The sequence below is a fragment of the Hyaena hyaena genome, unplaced genomic scaffold, assembly GCF_003009895.1.
Source record: "Hyaena hyaena isolate Hyena2069 unplaced genomic scaffold, ASM300989v1 scaffold_1722, whole genome shotgun sequence".
Lineage (NCBI taxonomy): Eukaryota > Metazoa > Chordata > Mammalia > Carnivora > Hyaenidae > Hyaena > Hyaena hyaena.
In genome coordinates this window covers 29,865-53,218 of record NW_024082357.1, presented here as the reverse complement: position 1 = coordinate 53,218, position 23,354 = coordinate 29,865, and the positions used below count along the sequence as shown (strand labels likewise).

The 23,354-nt window shown below is 34.8% G+C and overlaps 1 protein-coding gene across 1 annotated transcript in view; it reads right to left on the bottom strand.

Annotated features, from left to right (window-relative positions):
• Positions 1-21,550, bottom strand: part of PCLO (piccolo presynaptic cytomatrix protein) — a gene marked incomplete at its 3' end in the record, with an annotated part of 177,908 nt that extends 156,358 nt beyond the window's left edge. Inside the window, exons 1-3 of the mRNA XM_039224704.1 lie at positions 21,461-21,550; positions 17,463-17,537; positions 8,648-9,334 (exon numbers count right to left, since the gene is read on the bottom strand). Of these exons, the coding sequence (XP_039080635.1) occupies positions 8,648-9,334; positions 17,463-17,537; positions 21,461-21,550 (852 nt within the window). The remainder of the gene's footprint in view (positions 1-8,647; positions 9,335-17,462; positions 17,538-21,460) is intronic.
• Positions 21,551-23,354: the final 1,804 nt, after the last annotated feature.

The window sequence follows — 23,354 nt, the reverse complement described above, 5'->3', positions numbered from 1 at the left end:
AGTACATAACATGGTAAGAAGCTTTGGCCAAATTTACAACATGATGTAACTCAAATTCAAAATGACAGTGATAGGGTGTCTAGGTAGCTCAGTCAGTTAAGCATCTGACTCTATTTTGGCTGAGGTCATTATCTCACAATTCATGAGTTTGAGACCCTGCATCAGGCTCTGCACTGATAGCAAGAAGCATGCTTGGGATTCTCTCTCTCTCTCTCTCTCTCTCTCTCCCTTTCTCCCTCCCTCCCTCCGTCTCTGCTTCTCTCCTCATCTCTCTCTCTCTTTCTCTTTCTCTCTCTAAGTAAATAAATAAATAAATAAATAAACTTTAAGAAATCCAAAAAGACGGAGACATGTTATTCACAACTCTAGTGCAAAAAGCAGTAAGTACTTTTTGGTTTACCATGAATTAACTTCCCAGGGTCATTTCAGATGTCTTCCCAGGAAAAAGTTAGCTATCAGAAGTTGCCAAGAGTTTAGTTAGTAGTAGGGCTGATGAGCACCCAACTAATTTTGACTCCTTTATCTTGAGAGCTACATGTTAAAGAGGTGAGCACAGACAAAGCAGAGTTCTAAAAAAATCCTTCTAGATGGTCCAAGTGGAGCGATGTTTCCATCTCCTTACATTCTTACATTCTATCTCCTTACATTCCACACAATGATGTCCAATATGATTTCTATGTCTTTCTTTATCTGTCTTTCTACCCTTCACTAAATCATACTAAGCACCATAACCAGAGAGATGGGGTACCTAAGCTCCTTCTGGGAAAAAATGTTAAAAAAATATTGTTCAGAATCAAATTGTGATAGTGGCATTTGTATTCTTTATTTTGTGTCTGCAAATGATACAAAACAGAACAACGTAATACATTATCCATATATGGAGGAAATGTAACCATTGTTATGTATAATAATTCATTGAGTATAATAAATGAGAAATTCGAGTTTTACACAATGGATTCTGCAGGTTTTACATTTTGTAAAAATAAGATTAGGTCCAGACATATAATGTAACAGAGGAAATTACGATACATTAGACAGGAGACGAAGACACATACGTATCAACATACATATCCTGCAATCTCCTTATGTGGCCCATCTCCACGTCTTCATGCTTTATTTCTTTCCTTAGTACGATGTTCTCCCCATTTCTCCCTTCCACCACTTTCCTGGTCTCTTTCCTATACATTTCATAGGGGATTCAGTCATTATTTACCTATGATGATCCTGTGATGATTTTTCCCTCTAAATGACTGTTATTCTCCGTACTATCAGATGGTAAAAGGTGCAAAGATTTTGATCTATATGCTTGTGGGTCTAAGGTAAAATGTTTGGAGTGGTTAATAAGAAAATCAAGTTAAGTGACCAAAGGGCATTGGTCTGAACTGTTCGGAAGAAACAGTTGCTCATGTATTTATTGTGCGATGGTACAGTGAAAAAAGTCCTAATGTCAACTCTTCTCATACTAACTAGCATACTAAAGTCTCCTGACAGAGATGAGCAACATTTTGGTTCTTCATTACCCTGTTAGCTTGTTAACTCTCAGATCACACACTAACCAGGCCCTTTGGCTCTTTAAGGCACCTACACATTCATCTTTTCACCCACTGCTGCTAAAAACAAAAACAAGTTTTCCTTCATGTATGGAGAGGGCCACACTGAGGCACACATCTGCCCAAGCAGTGATCCCTTCTATGGCTATCTACTTTTCTTTGGGAGGTATTTGAGTGGGGATATGAGTGTAATTTGTACTCACACAAGTTAACTGGGCTATACAGCTAATACACACTACAAAACCCTTGCTTCCTGGATAATATTTTTTTTTTAAAATTTTTTTTTATTTATTTCTAGGAAAGAGAGAGAGACAGCGTGAGCAGGGGAGGGTCAGAGAGAGACGTAGTCACAGACTCTGAAACAGGCTCCAGGCTCTGAGCTGGCAGTCAGCACAGAGCCCGACGCAGGGCTCGAACCCACGAACCGCGAGGTCATGACCTAAGCGAAAGTCGGACGCTTAACCGACTAAGCCACCCAGGCGCCCCGATAACATTTTTTTTAAAACAAGTGAATAATGTGATCCAATCAGAAAGAGTAGATGGAACTGAGAAGAACATAAAACACGGTGTGTAAGATAGGTTTGGCTTTCTCTAATGATTCCATCTTCAAATGGATATCTGAAGTACCGTAACACGAGAGGAAAATTATCAAAGTATTTAAGTGAGGGAGACATAATCTGGCTTATTTTCTTTCAAGTTTCTAAGTTCCTAGGACTAAAAGACTGGGCGCTTTCTCCTAATTGCTTCAAAAATGTATCATTACATACTTATTTGTGAGAAGAATATTATGTTACTTGTGATAATATATTCAAATTTAATAAACAGATCCAAACAGTTCTTTCTAAATTACATATATATTATATATAAGACATATATACATATAAGTGTATAAACATCACTGAGTTTTATTATTTATGCATTATTTTCTTCATTTGAATAATCAGAAGTTGAAATTAATTACCCATTTCATTTTTTACGTGTAATATAATCTAGAATGACTTCTAATATTAAATTAAGAAGAAAATCCAGGCAACTACCTTTTATGTGAGAATTTTGTCATCTTAGATGGAGGCAGTAAGCGGGAACAAACATAATTTAAGCATACCTTTTTCTTGTTTTAAATGGCAATGACATTTTTCAGTTCCCCTCAGGAACACATTTTCCTTGCATTTTTCTAAGTATATTTAGCATTAGATTCCGTTTCACTTACTTTTACTGTTATTATTATTATTATAATATCTTTCCCATGTTATAGAATTATGGTACTTGAGACTTGAGCCTTTCTAGTCTGTGTATAAGAAACAATTACTCAAAACTTCCAGAGGCTAAGATTCACATATTTTTTTAAAATTACTAACCAAAAGCAGAGAGTGGAGAATTCCTTTTCCTTCCAGAATCCCACTGCCATTTATTGATCTGGAGACTAGTCAGAGAGAAGCAGTGATGAACTGAGCCCCAGGTAAAACTCTTCTGATGGTATCCTATCTTGGAGCCTTCTCTAGTGATGGAGAAGGTACTAAGACTCGTCTGTCCTGCCAAACTTAGTTTGCCCTTTCACAAATGCTGACATGTTTATCCTTCCATACTGAAGGTGAATGGAAGTTTTTCAAACATTATAGTAGTTAAGAACTGAATTGTTGGTTAAATTTAAGACTGTACAAAGACAGGATATTTTCAATACTGCTTAATTTTTCCAAGACACTTATTTCAATGGGCCAAAGGAAAACGACCAAGGAAGGATCTTTAATCATTTATACAATGTTAGGGTCAAAACAGATTACTAGTCTGACTGTTCCAAACGTTCTTGACAAAATTAAGTCCATAAAATTCAGTGGGACTGGACAGAAAAATCAAATAGTCTTACCTACATGAAAATCTTTTTCACTACAGAAAACCCCATTATTTTTCATCGTGATTATTCTGTCATTATATACACTGACTTATATTTAACTTGAATATTAACCCTTTGGTCATATTAAACAGAAACAAAAGTTTATTCTATAATATAACACTATGTAGTGTTTCAATGTAATATATCAAATGCAGAGAAGCAGTATTCTGTTTAAGTAAATAGATACATAGAGAGAACTCTGTAGTAACATGAAATTTTAAAATATTTAACTAAAAAACTAAAGAAGAATATATCTTTCAAATTATTTATTACATTTTGGGATACATTTTAATCCCTTTCAACAAACACATTTTGTACGAGAGGAATAAACAGAGAAAAAAAGGTATGGCAACAGAGAAATGTAAACAATATGCTGCCATACTATGAAGGACACAAATGACAGATGAATAAATAAAATAACATAAATATATAACAAAGTAAAACCTGACATAAAGTGTTTGGGATTTTAGTGGGAGCTGCTGAGAGAGAAGAATAACTATAATACTGTAAAGGCAGTATGCCACACGGGTCACAGGAAAGAATTATGTGTAGTGCTTAAACACCATGATATTATAATCAGAGCTGGATCTACAATCTTAGCTTTGCTGACTCCCCAGCCATGTGATCCTGGGCACAGAACTTTAGTTCCCCTCAATTTTAAAAAGATACAATATTTATCTCATTCATTGTTGTGTGGATGAAATGACCAAGAAAATACTTAACATAGTGCCAAGAATGTTGTAAGAGATAAATTGAGTATTATTTTGATTTCAAACAAAAACAAATTTAACACCAATCAGCATTGGGAGTTGAGCAGCACAAGTGCCAGCCACAGGTGAGAAAAGTGGCCCAGAGATCCAGGTGGAAGACTGTCAGTTGGGACGATGGTTCTCAGTTGGGTGCGGCATCTATGCACAGAGAACTGAGTACACTTGGAGGGCAGAACTGTCAAACTACCCTCAGGAATTACACAAAGCCATATTTACTGGGCAGTTTTTCTGTAACCCACTTGTGGGAAATATTAGGGGTTGCTTACAAGTTGTATTGGAGCCAAATTCTACAGGAACCTCTCCACAGAAAGCCAAACTGAGTTATTTAGACAGTACTCCTGGCCATGGAGTGCAGAAGCCTGGAAAGCATGCAAAATCATCTAATGGGCTACAAGAAGTACATGCTAAGATATATTTTTATACATCAATATAAAAATATTCTCCTAATATTTAATAAATGGATTGATGCTAATATTCTTTTACTCCTTATGTGAGTTGGTCCCCTGTTTTGTGAAGAATCCTGGGAGAAAACGGAGAGTTACACTCTAAGAGAAGTTATAGTGAGGGAGTCATTTTATTCATGCAACTTTAGTCTGAGGCTTATTATTCAGTTAGACAGATCTCTGGCTTTTATTTGTTACTAACAATTACACCCATTTTCTTTGAATAAGTAAGTGGTAGACAAAAGATTCTTGTGAAACAAAAAATCACGTCCAAAAGATAATAATATTAGAAATACACAAACACTGACATGCTTCATACCATTACAAACTTTTCATCAGCACCATGACAAGAAAAAAATAACGATGACCAAGTTAAATCAGATGTGACCCAGCCAAAAACGTCTAACGTTATGAGGAGACCTATCTGATATCTGTATTGACATCTCTTATTGCTAATGTCAAATCTTAGCTAAACACAACATGCTTAGCATGATAACAAGTGAAATTATGGCACCATCACACATCTCTAAAATTTTCTGAAAATAAATATGCCGGTACTTTACCAACTTTCAATATATTGCATAATACACATTTGGAATCCTTGATTTTTCTTATTTCATAATAAAAGACCAAAAAAAAGTTACACATCATTTGGATAAAGCTGATTTACCCACCATGGAAAATCAGATTCAGTAATTTGTACGAAATGGTATGGTGACAAATCAAACTGTGTCTATTGTCAGCAAATATTGTTGGAAAGATTACAGAAATAATTGGAAGGCTTGGGAGAAATATTTAGAACAAAGTAGGTAGCAAAAGTGTTGGTAATAATCAAAGTGTAGACATTGCTAATATGTTAAGTTTATAATATTCACTATTTCAACTTTAATGGTAAAATATTTAAAGTACTAGTACTGCAAGCCACTAAGGAAAAATATACCAGTGAAATAAGCCTCAATATTGAATGATTTAAGGTATACATATTTATTTTTTGTGAAAAAACTGTATATGAGTATCTACTAATATATATTTACATATATATACACACCAATATATAACTGTATATTAGTTACTTAAGAGTGGCTTTTTCTTTGATTAGAATTACTTTTTTAAAAAGGGTAAGATTATAGAGATGGCAGTATACCTGTGAAATTCTTTTACTACATGTTACAAGTAGGCCAGAATTGGATAGAAGGCCTCTGGATTTTACAGATATGATCTATGTTTTGTATACTGATGAGACCTTCATATTTCGAAGAATGTCTATTTTTGTATATTTTGTATTGAGATAAAGAATAACTATAAAATCACTTTAATCACAGAGGTTTACTGATTATATAATAGGAAATTAATTTAAAAAGTTGTAGAATATGAGGATATAATTCTTTTTTGACAAAAGTAGAATTCCAAACTTGTTCAACTATTTGGTGATGCCAAATGGTTATCAGCAATATACCACTTACTAGATGGTATAAAGTAAATGCAATGATGGAGGGGAAAAACGTAGATGGGGAAGGTAAACCCTGGTTATCAGTAATATGCTACTTATTAGCTATTTAGAAAAAACAAACATTTAGCTGTTCCCTAAGAGAATTATGATGCAAAAACAGTTTTGAAAACAGGTATTTGGAAACCATGTGATCATGCTATATAAAATACCTTATTTTTAAAAGCTTTCATATCTGCTCATTTAATAAATTTTAAACAGAATATTTTAATCTCTTTCTAAGCCTTCCAGATGAAGAATCCCAGTGGGTTTTAAAGCAATTCGTTTATATGTGTGTGTGCATGTGGGTGCGTGTGTATGTATGTATACTTATATATTTTTTTCTTTTAAATACCACATTTTCTGACAGAACAAGAATAATTATTGCTCTCATGGAATATAAACACTTATTTTCAGAATTTCCACAATTAAAAAATTATTTTCAATTTCAAACTTAGAGAACCGGTAGCAAGAAATGGCAAGTACAAACTCTGAACCGCTTCTAATTCTGAGATGTCTTTGTGGATTATCTTCCTTGTTATGGATAGTCATTAGAACTAAATATCAAAATATCAAAATAAGCTTAACTTGGAAGCTGAATTTTAGATAACTGTATCATAAAATTTCAGGCCAAGATTTGCAAAAATACTGAAGCACCATCAATGCTCTCTTTAAAGTGCTATTATTAATCATATTTTATTGTGATTAAATGTATCTTTACTTCAATAAATATAATAAAACAATTTTAGCTTATTTCATTTTATTTTACATGTTTGTGAATGTTCTCTGTGATGAATATTATATTAGTAAATCAGCATACACATTTAATTTGGAAATAAGTACACACATAATAAGGTTATAAAATAAAAGTAAAAGTATAATAAAGGACACGATTAAACAAAAGTGATAAAGGTATATAATAAAACGTGCATTAACAAAATATTTGGATATTTCTCATTTAGATTTCTTTAATAAGCAATGGAGAATCATTAGCAATATCTGAGTGATAGAGTTAAATTATATGCGCCCTGGGAAATAACTATCTGACAACTATATATGGAAGAAGGGAGAAGGAGGAGTCACAGTGACCAGTAATTAGATTACTCAAATCATTAGTGAAAGGTCTTGAAGGCCTTAATTAAGAGTGTCCTCAGGAATCAGAGCTAACAGACAGGAATGTCATGAATTGTATGCGGAGAGCAAATGGCACACAGTAAGAAGAAACCTCAGATCTCTAAGAAGGGTAGTGACCGGGAAAGGAGAGACAGGTGAACGATACTGCCATTTCTAGAGACCTTTGAAGGGAAACACCCACTGAGTATTTGAAAATACAGATCTAATACTCAAAAGAGGGGAAGAAGATACATGGGTAGATTTAAGAATAAACTCATTTATATTATGAAGGAAGACCAATGATGAATTGTCTGAGTGATGCATCATATTATAAGTGATGTATCATATTTTACATATAAGATTATGTGATATATAGGATATGATACATTTCATTTATACAATATATCATATATCAGAGATAAGTTACTCACCAATGGTTAAAACTGTAAACAATCAAAAAGCAACTAAATCAGAGTTGAGATGGACTATAGATTCTAATTAGAGTTCTAAGATTAACTTTTAATATTAATAAATCATTTCATTTTCTTTAAAGTCTTCCTGTTATCTGTGAATTAAAATTATTCACCCAAATATGATGTGAGTTCTTGTGTAGCTCTAAAACAATCAGAGCCCTTTGGGGGAAAAAAAAAAAAACTTGTGCAGATAGTGGTTAAAATGGGTGGGTACTCTTAAAAGTTTCATCTAAAGAAAAAAATATATTATTCCAATTATGCCTGAATTATAAATAATCCTTCAATATTAAAAACATTAAACAAACTCCAAGTGGAGTACATATTAAAATCATGTTAAATATTAAAATTAACTTTTAAAAAAATAACTTTTGTCCTAAATTTCACCCACACTTTTTTTTTGCAATCACAATTGTTTATTTATTTATTTATTTATTTTTTTTAATATTTTTTTAATATTTTTTTATGCAATCACAATTGTTTAAATCTTTCAATGGTTGATCATATCTTAAAAGGCTTTCAAGTGAAAAGGAACTTGTTGACTTTTGCTCAACCAAGTAACAAACAGAAACTTAAGACACATATTATTTTATGCTAAAGGCGGATACTGATTTTACGTTCATAGTGGAGAGAAGAAACTTAAACTTGTAAGAAACTATTTTTACCACCCTAAAGAAATTTGGTAAATTATTAGATATGCATAAAAGCTAGAAAAAAATCAATCTGATATCTCTGCCTTATTAGATTAAGCTGTCAAAACACCCAAGTTGCTTATTTCAGCCAACAATGTTACACATTTCTGAAAGTGATTTTAACTGAAGGCTTTCACTTGCATAAATAGCATTAAATACTCTGTGTACCTAGGTAAAAATTTGTAAATTTCATATGCCTAAGAATGTGCAAAGATAGGAAAACATAACTTACTGTTTTTTCTTTCCCAGTTTCCACCAGATCAGGCTTTGCAGTGCGTGCTGCCTGGGGCTGGTCTTTAATTTTTTGAGTCGCCTCATCAACTTCCTTGGACAAACTTGGAGATGGGCCAGAGGGTTTGTCTTCCATCTTGGTCTGTGGTAGCTTGTCTTGTACGAGCTGTGGAGCCACTCTGACTTCAGGCTTGTCCTCGGCAGTTGGTACTTGAGTTTTAAGTAACTCTTGTTTCTGTTCCTCCTCCAGAGCTGATGTTTTTGTTCCTGGAGGTAACTTTTTGTCTTCAAGGGCTGGCGTTTTGTCTTCAATGGTTGGCTTTTTTTCTTCAAGAGGCAGCTTTTTGTCTTCAGGGAGTGGCTCTCTGTCTTCAGGGGCTGAAGTTTTGTCTTTCTCTAGTTTACTCTCTTGTTTGGGGTCTGTGGTCACCTTCGGGACAATCTTTTCCACTGACGGTATCTCTTTTACTTTTTCTGGAATGATTTGTTCAGCTTCTGTTTTTACTTCTTGTTCCTTCTTTTTTACTTTTGCTTGGGTAGGCATCGCTGTTTTCTGAGCTGGTTGTCCTGGAGGGACAGGCATAGAGGCTTTTGGTGCTGAGGGGGTAGGTGGCATTTTTCCCATGTCTCCAAGCTGTCCTGATATTGCTCTCTGGGTTTGGCAATTTAAACAAAGCCATTCTTGAATCTGTAAATAAAACAACGATAAAGAGATTAACTATTTTAAAATGCTTCGGTTTGGTTGCTTATATACTACGGTTAACATTTGGTGATTTCTAGTTGCTTTTTCATACAGTGAGAAAATAGATCACTGTTTTTCAAATGAAATAGTGCTTCTAGGTAAAACTTCAAAAAGACTATTTATAATAGAAAAATATGAGGAATGCCTACAGATTGGCAATTTGTTCTCCTCATCATAAGAAAGAAAACATGTGTGTGTGTGTGTGTGTGTGTGGCACTAAAGATGGAGCCAGGAATCATTCTCTCTTCTTGGTGAAAAATCTACATTTGCTCCAAACAGCACATTTTTGAGTTTGGTGGCTTCAAAACTGGTATTTCCATCCTATGTCTATACAAAATTATTAAATTTAATGGTCATTTTCTTTTAACTACAATTAATCAAGAGTTCTTTTAGGATTTAATGTATAACCTCCTATTTCTTGATGTGGGTCAAATGCAGCTTTATCTACCAGAGTAAAACTTCACAAGGTATGTGAAAGTTTTCAGGAATCACTTGTGCATAATTCTCTATCAGCTTTAGGACTAAAAAATAATTTCATTCTTAATAATATTCACATTTCTTATTCAACTGGGCAAAATGCAATCACTGGCTCAATGGTTTGATATCTTATCCCCCAGGGTTTTTTGAAATGCTGACTCAAACAGTTTGTTATATTTCTGCTCCTCAGTGTAATCTACAGTCCACCTGCACCAATCAACCAAGGTGGTCATAAGACAAGCAGTTTCCTAGGAATTGCTAACTGTTTTAACAGGATCCTGGACAGGAGGAAGGATTTGCCTTGTCAATAAACTCATTAATTCTTGACTGATTCCTTTGCAAGCGAAATTCTGAAAATCACTCTCTTATAACACATACAGATGATGGCATGGGAGACTGATTATGTGACTAGTAATATTGCAGAATGTCTCCCTATTGATGTACGGTGTCCTTTTTCTTACCGTGTAACTATTATAATGTAAGAAATAAAGGCTATATATGTAGATTCTAATTGTTACATTTCATGAATATCTATTTTGTAAAGATTGCAGTTATAAGTCACACAAAAGAATTGTGTTCATATGTTGCACTGTTTTTTGAGAAGTTCAGTTTCAAACTGCTTTTCATACTGGATCATTCTAGCTACATGACTTAAATTATTTAGAGACAAAAATTACTTATTGTTCTAGAATATTATCAGGGATCTAAGTTTCATTTCTTATTTTAGCTTCCAATTTCTTTAGAGATGTAAATAATGATGCTTAATAAAAATGACTGTTTTGCAATCTGTAATCCATCATAATTCCTATTTGCTTACCTAAAGAGTAAAGACAAAAGTCAATTATTGACCTTTTGTAAAATGCTGTCTTATTATAAAACATTAGTATGTATTACGGGTTCATTTTCTTTTTGTGTGTATGATCATCCAATACCAATTCCCTTCTTAATTTCAGGTCTAAGCAGCTCTATAGTGAATTGTGGCTTCTTTATATAATAACTTTATATAAAAGTCTTAGGAATAGAAACTGATTTGATCCCTTATGTCAAATATGAAAAGCTCCAGCCCTTGTGCTGAATAGTCCCTGGAGAAAGCAGTACCATAATACCTACAGAAAATCAATCTTAATCCATGCTGTGATTTTAAAAACCATTACTCAGTTGACCCACAGTTTGGAATATTTTCATTCAGAACCTGACATTTTTTTTTAAACAAAAGCAGACAAAAATAGCTGCATCACTGCTGTTTTGTCACATGGATTTTATAAACCAAATGCAGGTGTGTGTTAAGTATTCCTGCCAGGCCTTGTCCTAATGTAAATAAGTTAGGAAGTTTTTAATATACCAGAAATACAGGTATCATTACATTGCAAATTTTTATCAACTATAAAAATGTTATTTTATTTGAGATTTTGGAGCAAATTGTTTTTACAAAGTTATCATATCTTATTACTCATGGCATATGATACTGCAATGGTACACAGCTCTTGTTAAATGAAAAGTATCGAGGGCTGCCTCGGTGGCTCAGTTGGTTAAGCATCTGACTTCGGCACAGGTCATGATCTCATGGTTTGTGAGGTCAAGCCCCACAGTCCGGCTCTGTGCTGATGGCTCTGGAGCCTGCTTTGGATTCCGGTCTCCCTCCTTCCCTGCCCCTCCACTGCTTGTACTCCGTCTCTCTCTCTCTCTCAACAGCAAATAAACAAAAAACAATTAAAAAGAAAAAAATAAAACGTATTGAGAAAATAAAGCGACTATTGCAAGGTAGAATACTCATTTTCATATATTTGAAATTTAGGTAAGGGGATAAAAGGTATAATCTATTTAATCTATAATGTCATATAAAGTACTTCATTTTCCCAATTTAAAATAATGTTTGATAAAGCTACAACAATGTTAACCTACACTACCATCTGCAAGACAAAGGGAAGGCAAAAGTGTCAGTCTAAAAGAAAAAGCATCTTATCCTGAGAGCCTGGCTGGCTAGTTCAATTTGTGTTTTGCTTACATTCCATCCATATTCTGTTAAACTTGATATTTTTATACTTGGTCTCTCTGTTGCATTAGTGATTTGCATTTTAAGTAAGATCATAAGGACAGATCTAATTCTCTTGACTTTATACTTTGTCACCAAAATTAATTTGGAAACTGATGTTACTATCATGTCAAATAATAAACACTTATGTATCTATTATGTATATAGTTTATTCTATTTATATCTATGGAGTACATATACTATTGGGTATGTGTAAGGCTTATTCTCTCAGGAAACTCCCATTCAAGTAGAAGGAATTAGACACAGATTAAAATTAATATCATATCATATCACATCATATCATATAAATGTAAAATGGAAAGCATATAATGATTTTAACAAGATTGTCTGATAAATCTGTTTAGAACATAAGGAATTTGATAATTCATGAATCACAAAGGAGTATTTTTCAACAGACAATTAGAAAAGCTGAATTGACAGTCTTTTTTTAAAAATTTTTCTTAACATTTATCTATTGTGTAGAGACAGAGAGAGAGGCAGACACAGAATCCAAAGCAAGCTTCAGTCTCTGAGCTGTCACCACAAAGCCTGATGTGGGGCTCAAACCCACGAACTGCGAGATCATGAACTGAGTCAAAGTTGGACACTTAAATGACTGAGCCACTCAGGTGCCCCTGAACTGGCATTCTTATACATGTGTCTCTTCTTTCTGCAGCCCTAGAACCAAAATTAGAATGCCAACAAATTCTTTAAGCAGAGGAAGTTATAATATCATTAAGGAATTAAAAAGGAGGGGAACTATAGTAACACCAAAAATTTTATACTTCTGTAAACAGGCAAATTTAAATTTTGTTTATTAAAGGAGGGGATAAGGAAAGGCAGAGGCAAGGGTAAAGTCAAAAGCACAAATGAGAAAAGCAAAATTGATCACATTCTAACAATGAGTAAAAATGAATTTTCAAAAAAGTTCATTGTGGACAATATCGGTTACCACCATTATCATCATCATTAAAGGCAAACACAATTACTAGAAAAACTGGCTTCAAAATGACAATTTGGAAAATATCCTACAATCACATAAGATGTAAAAATCCAGCATTCACAATTTTGCATTCTTTACCAAAAATAATCTCACAGATTTTTGTATCACTGTATTCAGAGATTTAATTAAGAAGCATTACATGTCTAGATCCCCCCAAAATGTTATCTGCTTTCTTAGTTCTTCTCCAAGAGCCACATCATTAAATAGTCATAATGTTTCTAGGCCAGTAGCAAATTGGACACAAAATAAGCCACATGCCTAAATTACACAAAAAAATCAATGCAAAAAGTATCACTGCCATCTATGACTTTTACCACCTGGAAGGATTTCACCCCACACTTCTGTAAATTGCAAACTACAGGACGATTCATATTTTGCCTTAAGGTTAAATATCAGGACTTACAGCTTTATCTTTTAAATATATGCTTATAAAGAAAGGCAATCAGAAAATGAATATATATATATATATAATGTAATATATATTTATATATACTAAAGGCATTTATATCATTGAATTTACTGCATAGAAAATAAAACACACAGAAAAATACAGATGCTTATGTAGGCTTTCTTTTTGTAACCACACAAGTCATCATTATGGATCCTCTCAGATCATTTTCATTTATTTTACTGTTTTTAAAATATATTTTCAGTATTATATAATAGTATAAAACATAGTAAAAGTTTTTATCTGTATTATTAACTGTATTAAATAAATTCAGAAGACTCTATACTATAAGACCAGTCACCTTTTTATTCAGTGTTTCAACATTAATAACCAGGATAGCAAAGTCATGTCCAAGTAGGTAAAATCCTTATAAACAAATAGCATATAAAAAATAACTCCATGTTGATCACAACATACTAGAATATATTTAATTGTCAGCTGGTACAATGTTAATAAAATGCATTTATTTTAACATGAAATCATCAGGGCTTGTTCAAGACAACACTCCACAAATCCATTAATCTTAAGAGCAAAGTAGGAAATGAAGGCAATAAAAAGCCAGAAAAGGGAAGCTGGTATGCTACTCAGCATTTTTCCATCAATAAGCAATTTGCTTTATATAACATTTCAGCTGTAACTATAGCAACAATACCATTAAGGAAAATCTCAGAACTCCAGGCCTGCCTATTTATTTTTCTATCATTTCAGAAGCATGATAATAAGACCTGCAGCAGGTTGAAAGTCTGCCTTAGCCTTAAAATGGCAGAGAAGAGAAGGCACACAGCCTGCATGAGCGCTCGTATTTTTACCTGGGAAATTTAACTGCATTTTAGTGTGAATTTTCATGAAAAGACCAACTCTACCAATTTGGAAGTTCAGACAGTTTCCATCGATAAAAGTATTTAAGCAGAGATTAGGTGCCCCCTACTCAAAACTCTGTAATGGAAAACCAAGCGAGCCATGGAACTGATACTCTAATACCTTTGAGTTTCCAGTCTACTATTAAGTGTGTGAGTCAACACTAAGAATTTTACATAGGTTTCTGTTTGTTTATTCAGAATGTTATTTTTTTTGAGCTGAAAAATAATTACACTAACAATCTGGTTAGAAATCACTATTTACGCACTGACAGGTCCAAAACTCAAAGAGCAAGGTTACCTGGATTAAGTTTATTTACCTAAGGCCCATACACTCTTGCGGTTCAAGGTGGCATTCTGAAAATCAGATTTTTTGTTAAAATTTCTAAAATTATTTCCCTTTGTTATCTGTAGAAGAGAAAGAGGCTGAGTTCACAGTTGGTGCACTCTTTTTCTTTCAGATTACACAGTTTCCAGACTACACAATGAGGGTATTAGAAATCTGGTCACTCATGAGACTGCACTTTACAAGTGTGTGCAGTGATGTACTTGTGATATTCTTGTACTATTCTTATTCTGTCCTCCCTAAAAATATATGAGACGTGTGTCAGCTCCTCTTTTTATTACACTGCTTGTGGCCAGAATGTATAGCTTCCTTGGTACTTTTGTTCTCTTTACAATGAAACAAACAAAAACTTGTATACAAAATACATTATTGAATGATCAAGATTATTCCCCATTTACTTTCTTTTTTTAAAATTTTAACATGTTTTATTTATTTTTCTTGAGAGAAAGAAAGACAGACAGCATGAGCAGGGAAGGGTCAGAGAGAGAGGGAGGCAAAGAATCAGAAGCAGGCTCTAGGCTCTGAGCTGTCAGCACAGAGCCCAACGTGGGGCTCGAACCCATGAACCATATCATGACCTGAGCCGAAGTCTGACGCTCAACCAACTGAGCCACCCAGGTACCCCTCCCCATTTACTTTCTATATGGGTTTAAGAATCATATCAGAATGTACTGGAACAGGGGCACCTCCGTGGCTCAGTAGGTTAAGCACCCGACTTTGACTCCGGTCATGACCTCACGGTTCGAGAGTTTCAGCCCCATATGGAGCCCCTCTGTGGTCAGCACACTACCTGCTTCAGATCCTCTCTCCCCCTCTCTCTCTCCCCCTTCCCTGCTTGTGTCCTCTCACTCTTTCTCTAAAAAATAAAGATTAAAAAATTTTTTAAAAGAATGTATTGGAACATAAATATTCATATGAAAACTAAGAAAAAAACCAAAAAGGCTACATGTTAAATATTAATTTTTAATGGAATTCTGAATGTGAAAGATAGAAATCAATAATGAAACCTAACAGAATACTGGGTGCTATTAGGAAATTGTGCTGGAGGTGTCCTGCCTGGGTTGAAATTAATCAGTGGTCATGTCCCTACTCACCCATTATTTTATGTGGATGTTCATAAAACCCCACACTCCCATATTCCCACACACAGGCTCTATTTCACTCATTTGAAGCTCTTAATGTAAGTTTCTATATAATGTAAACTACATTAACAGATATTTCCATAAATAGCAACATGCCAACTAAAATCATGTATATTACACCAGGGAGTAAAATTATATTCAGATTATAATTGCATACTCTCAGTTGACATTCTTTTTGTGCCCATTTTTCTTTGATTAAACCAGGATAATTTTTCTAGTCTCTTTCTCATCATAATTCATGTATATTTTTCTAAACCAAGAAAGTGATCTCTGACTGTTGATGTTTTAAATAGCATTAAATAAATAATATATAAATACACACATGTATAATTAAAATACCTCTCTATTATATTACAGTTTTGACAGAGCTTAAAGAAAATCAGGGACTTAGTTTCCTTTTAGAAAGATACATATATGTTTATATTTATGCAAATATTTATATTGATTTGCATGAATAAGAACTACACAGGGCTCATTTCCCTATAATGCCTGCCTGCCTGCCTGCCTGCCTTCATATCCCTCCCTCCCTTACTCTCTCTCCCTCCCTGTCTCTATCTTTTTATCTGTATAGAGGGAAGCAAGAAGAGTGAGCTCACTAAGACTATTGTTTGATTAACAAATCTATCCAATTCAGGTTCAATCACAGGCATTAGGGTAACTGATCTCCCACTAATGTGTATAAAAGATGACTCCAAAGACACAGCTGTTTTCTCATAGTAACCAAGGATGCAAACTTATGGGTAATCATGCATGATTACTGTGTTGCCTTTAGCTAACTCAGCTCTAGCAAAAGAGGAAGGCTTAAAGAGAAGGCTTATCTTTGGATTCATGGCATTTCTATTTGTGATTAAGTGTTCTAGTATACTACATTCAAGGCTGATAGTTATTTATATAAGTCTGGCATAGAAAATAACCAACAGTTTGAAATATATGCCATTTATATGAATGACAAGGTCATTTTTTATAACCAGTTATTATCCTTCTAAAATAAAATACAATTGTATTTTATTTTATCCCTATTATAAGAGGTGTACATTTATTTTGGATATGTTAGTTATTACATCAAAGCAAAAAAATACCTTTTAAGTCAAACTTAGTCAATAGACTGCACTTTACAAGTATGTGCAGTGATGTATCTGTGATATTTCTATTCTTATTCTGTCCCTCCCCACTACGGCCATGACTAACTGAGTTTTATAACAAATTGTGAAAATTGTAACACAATTTTGTGAACATTACAAAGCTATATGTATTTATAAGTTAGATTATTTAGAGCACACTCTGGTTGAATAACATTTGTAGGACAGTTTACAAGATAAACAAAAACCGGTCCCAACTTTTAAATTTAAGGATCATTGTGGATATAATATTCAAAGACAGCAGAATCTCACTGACTAGGGAGCTTGGGATGTATATGGAGGGGAGGGGGAAGCACCAGACTGACTGGATGTTGGGGAATGAAAGCAAGGTGGCTGGGAAGATCGGGTAGGTGGCCAGCCCTCCTACACTGTAGTAGAACATGGTGAAGGACAGGAAACCCTTTTTACAGGGAAGAATCAGTGTGTTGATTTTGCAAGGTATAAACCTGTCTAGGATGAACTGTGTTTCTAAAGCTTCTCTTCCCTAGTTTCCCGTTATAATGTAGTGCTACAGACATTCTGCGTGAGACATGGAGGGCAGAAGCAAGGCAGCAGCTATGGGTGTTTTTACATGCTCAGAAGTTGGGACAGGGTCAGCAGGGACTGTTGTGGCCCACACATGTCACTTACCGCTTGGCTTCGGACAGCAGGCAGGAATGCGGCTGCTCTATCTTCCCCTGGATACTTCTCCAGCTTCTTCCTTAGCTTTTAGGATGAGACAGTGAGAATAGACAGGGCTTTTGGCCTGTCTTCATGGGTTCTAGCTTGTCCCTGCGCACCCCTATTTTATTTTATTAAAAATACACTTTTTAAAAATCTTTATTTTTGAGAGAGAGAGAGAACAGAGTGCAAGGAGGGGAGGAACAGAGAAGCAGGGAGACACAGAATCTGAAGCAGGCTCCAGGCTCCGAGCTGTCAACACAGAGCCTAATGTGGGGCTCGAGCTCATGAACTGAAATCATGACCTGAGCCTCAGTAAGGCACTTAACCAACTGAGCCACCCCGGCATCCCTCTGCTCACCCCTCACCCCTATTTTAAATTCATCTTCCTTTCCTCTGCCTGCCCTTCATCCTTCAATCTCCAGTAAGTTTCTCAGCAATCACTTACCCAGCTCCCGTAACTGTTTAAGGTCAAATCCCTAAAACAAGTCTCTTATTATACACATTCTATACTTCCCAATGGTTCTGTTTCTCTAATTAAAGTCTAAGTGATACAGTCAGGGTAAGTCAAGTGTTACTCAAGTGGTGATGATGTTTTCCACTTTTATCCAGTAATGTTGGTATTTGTGCAGAGTAATTCTAATAGTCTATTTCAGATCTTAAGCTGCATGGCAAAGTACACTTAACTGGTATTCCAAAGGAATAGGGGCTAACTTTGGTTCTATCAGTGTGACAGGCATAAATGGGTTATTTGGAAAGTTTTTTTTAATGATAAAATATTAAAGACAATCATCAAAAATAATTTGTGAGATACATATACAATGAAAAATTTTAAAAGGGTTGAATATCCATGCATCCACTATCTACTTAGGAAGCAGAACACTGACACTATGATGAGAAACAACTTTTGCTATAATATCTTATTCTATGTGCTCTAAGGAACAACCGCTATTTTAATTTTTGTGTTGTTAAACATTTGGTTTTTGTTATGGTTTTAATATGTGTGTACTTTTACTTTCGTATATTTTTGAACTATCTATAATATTGTGGTTTTCCTCTCTTTTTATTTTTTTCAGTAAACACTGCCTATACAAAAATCATGTATGAAATATGGGTGGAGTAGAAAGAATACCTTAATAACGAACACCTGGGAACCCCTGATTCAACTAAAGAAATGAAGTACTATCATTATTTGAAGCTTCTTTCAAACTCACTCCTTCATATCTTCCTTCGAATTAACTACTATCCTAACTTCTGTGTCTATAATTATGACATTTTGGACATATTTTTATCCTTTTATTTAGATTTTCAAACAATATATTGTTTCCTACTGAATATTTTGAAAAAAAGGTATCTAAATTTCCCTACTGATTTTGATTCTGACCTGAAAGTCATAGTAATAGGGTATCATTTTAGATAGGTAGGTATGTAGTTAGGTAGATAGATAACTTTCAAAATAGACAACTTTCAAAATCAAAGTATTTTCTCAAAACCAAGCTATGAGGTCATTAGTGAGTATTGATGATAATGGTAGATGAATATCATGTATAACATTCATAGCTAGATACAGGCACCCTGAGAACTAGCAAGTGCGTGACTCATTTAACCTCATTTTTTAAAATATTAGAGAACCAACGACACTAATTTGTGCCAAGTTCAGGTTGTGAACCATCAGTGTACACTCCCTCCACTAGTTCAGCTTTTAAATAAAAAGTGAGTGAAGGCTTTACAATCTGAATAATAAAAGATTGCTTAAGTACTATGAGGCTAATTTTTCAAAAGAATATGATTAGTCATATATCCAAAATATAAAAATTTCATAAAAATGTGAATATTCTTTTTAGATAGTTTTTTACTTCACATTTAATAACTAATCAATATTGGGAAATCTCAGTAAGGTTTTAAAGCAGTATTATTCAGTTCATTCATATATTTATCACTTATTTACTATGATACTCATGTTATCTTAAGTGTTAAATATATAGTACTTGCTGTTAGAAGGACCAATATAATTATATAATAATAAAAAAAAACCACAACAAATACATATTCATATTCACTTATGATTCATATATGGAAGAGAATGATCTGTTATAGACTCTAGGCTGAAACTAGTAGGGAGGAGAAAAAAAATTCAAGGAACACCTTGGTGGTTCAGTTGGTTAAATGTCCGATTCTTGATTTTAGCTCAGGTCATGATCTCACGTTTGGTGTGTTCAAGCCCCATTTCGGGCTCTGCGCTGACAGTGCAGAGTTCGATTGAAATTCTCTCTCTCTCCCTCTGCCCCTCCCCCACTGGTGCACGCACGTGCTTGTGTGCGCACACTCTCTCCCTTAAAATAAATAAATAAACCTTAAAAAGAGAGGAAAAAATCTAATTTAAGTAAACATTCAAGGAAGATTTGGTTCCTCAGTTGGGCAGGACCACAGGTATCTAGTCATTTCTTTAAGTTGTTTAAGTCTCATATATTGAATCTGAACTCCATTTACATTTAAAAATATATAAATACATACATAAATAAATGCATATATATTTCTTTTTTACAGGATTACCTGTTGATGAAAAAGTTTTGAGCAGTCTGAAACTATTATCAAACATTACCTTGAATATTCTGATGCCCTTAAAGATTCTTTAAGAATGTAATTCTTAATGATGATGTAATAACCAGTTATGTAGATATACTTTAATTTATTTAATGAGCTCACTATTAGAGAAATATTATAAATACAACAATGCAAACAGAAGTCAGAATGTCAGTGCAAGGAAACAGGGAGTGATGAAGTAATTAAAAATAGTTTATTTAATTGCATAAATAAAATACTATTCATTTGCTTCACTGTCTGGTACTCAACAATAGGTCAATAATGCGTATTACACATTCAGGGTATTCAGAGCTCAATCTTTGGCTCAGCATTATACTGCCGGCAGCAAATAGGTAGATGTAGCCCTGGTAAGCCTGAAGACTCATTAGTGATTCACAGAAATCAGGGAAGAAGAGATAGTCAAGTAGGATCAACTTTCACAGGTGGTGTTGTATCTGGTTTTAGAGCCAGTGAGGAGATGGGATGTAGTGAAGAGGGACCGACACTGGAAGACTGGATATTACAGAAAGTCAAAAATGGCAAAGACATTATTAAATATTAGGCAGCAAAAACGTTACCATTACCATGTTCGTCCCTGCAATGAATAAACTAGTAAGTTTGCAACTACACTGTAGCTTAATGGACACATAACAGCAGAAAGAAAATACTAGCCCACATAAACCAGATTTTGAATAAAGGGAATAAGATCCATTGATTTCCTGCTGAAGACCAAGAGATATTTACTAATGGCGCCCAAAAACCAGATTCCAACAGCCTCAAATACCATCCATTAGAAAGACCACTGGAACTAATTCAGAACTTCGTCCAGTCTGTAAATGCCAGGACACCCCAGTCAGCTCTTGTTACCACTCTCTCCATCCCCTCAAATCTGCTCCGCGTTTCCCAGACAGTGACAATGTGACACCGGAGATGAGTCAGGGGTGAGCAGGGAGGAAAGGAGAGGGTCTTGCCAAAAACACATGGAATGCTTAGTTTTTGCGCGCCTGCCCACAGCACTCTCTGGATCAATGTAGGAGCAGTACTTCTAGGAATGTGTGGCGTCCTGAAGCCCTTCGAACACGGGTGGCAGAGCTGCTACATGGGGAAGTCAGCTGGATCCTCACTGTTTGAAATGCTCGGCTGAGTCAAATGAATATTTTTGAGTCAGAAAGTGGTATGATTGCATCTGTCATCTTAGAAAGAATCTGATCAAGAAATGTACCCTTAAAAAAAATCAACACTGCTTTCTGAGGCTTGAAGTGTGTACAGTGTGCTTGGCTGAAAAATAGAACTGAAAAACAGAATTCCCCTTTTTAACAGACAGCTGATTTCCATTTAGCACGTCACTTGCTTAGGCGGCTTGCATTTGAAGAGGGCAAGCTTACCCTGAAGGAACGACACTGCACTGTGGCCTTTAGAAGCTTGCAGAAGTGATAAGGGCGGCGACAGAAGAAACAGGAAGAGGGAATTGACATCGTCAAGAAAAACTGTCCTAATTTACAAGGAGCCTCAAGATTTTAAAATGGAGGAGGAACAGGTCCTGGGAATGAATATACATATCTCATTTGCTCCTCGTGACAATCCGAGGAGGGAATTTCTACAATCATGTTCATCCTACTGATGAAGAAAGTGAAGCGTAGAAACTGAGAAGTCACATCATGATCAATGTCTAAACCCACTAAGTGGCAGATCACAGAGATGAGGCCATAGCTCACAGATTTAGATTTCAAAGAATATAAAGGACACCTAAATGAGGGTTAGAGGTGGGATTTCCTAAAGATGACACACAAAGGAAGGTAACAGGGGTCCAGATTCTTCGAGAATAGCTCCATTTAGACAAGAGACACCAGCAAAGCAGAGGAAACAGGATCATTCAAGAAAGGGTGAGGAAAACCAGCACTGTTTAGTCAACTCAAGGGAAGAAAGATGAGAATTTCATGGAAGTGAAAGGCAATGCTGCCAAATACCACACTGAGGTTAAATCACATTCATCTCAGAAAGACTGGCAGACATGCGTCTGTTTACAGATGAATGGAACACTCGATTTATATATTTTGTTCTTAATTTTTGCTTTGTCCCTCTCCTCTTTGCAACAACTGTTTTGAATTATTTAAGGTGGCCTGCATAACTGACCATATGCAACCATTTTACCTGTTATTAAATACTTATACTTAAAAACAGTGAGTTATTTTGTATATTACATTGTTCATCTTTATGTGACAAGTACAAGCATTTCAAAACATAAATGAAGGACACCTGAGTGGCTCAGTCAGTTAAGTGTCTGACTCTTGATTTCAGCTCAGTTCATGATCTCACAGTTTGTGAGATCGAGTCCCACGATGGGCTCTGCACTGACAGTGTGGAGCCTGCTTCCGATTCTTTTTCTCCCTCTCTCTCTCTCTGTTGTTCTGTCACTCTCATGCAGGCATGCATGTGCTCGCTCGCTCTCTCTCAAAATAAACAAACATTAACAAAAAACCATAAATGAAATGAAACCCTAGAATTAAATTCAAGTTCCATGTTAGAATATTGCTTGGAATAACAGATTTTGAAGCATATATTTATTGTGTTTTTTTCATATAAAATATTAAATAATTAGACTTTATGTGAACTAGTTACTGTAGAATGAGGCCCAAAATGTTTCCCTTTTTTCTTTCCTAGTTTTTAAAATGGAATATGGTTAAGATATGAACAGTGAGAACTTTCTATATGCTTTGTATAATGATACACACATAGTATCATGAAAAATTTTATTCCTGGAGAAGCTACTGGGATATCATACTCAAACGTTTCATCCAATTAATTTACCATTCTACAGATTCTCACTAGATACTATATTGAGTGCCCTTTATTAATACATAAATATATAGTTGCTTATTACACTGAGCTCAAGGTCTCTAAGAAATAAAGAAAACACAGTCTCAGTATCCTTACACTAAAAGTTAGTGGAAAGTGTTTTACAAACACAATGAAGATGCAACTTGTGTACAGCAGGGGACAGCGAAAATACGGCTTTTCAGAGGAAGTGACATCTGGGCTGAACCATGAAATACTCTTAGCCAGACAAAAAGCATGCTTGGCCGAGGGGCAAGTTTAACAGTGCATTTATTATGATTATATATAGAAAGGGAGTAATGACTGCAACATAGCAAATTCTCAATAAATGGGACTTTGCTTTCTCACATTTCCATGAATTATCATATACCCATACTATATATGTACCAGAATATTCCCTTTACTTTGTGGACCAGCCTAAAGAAATATTTAACATGAGATATT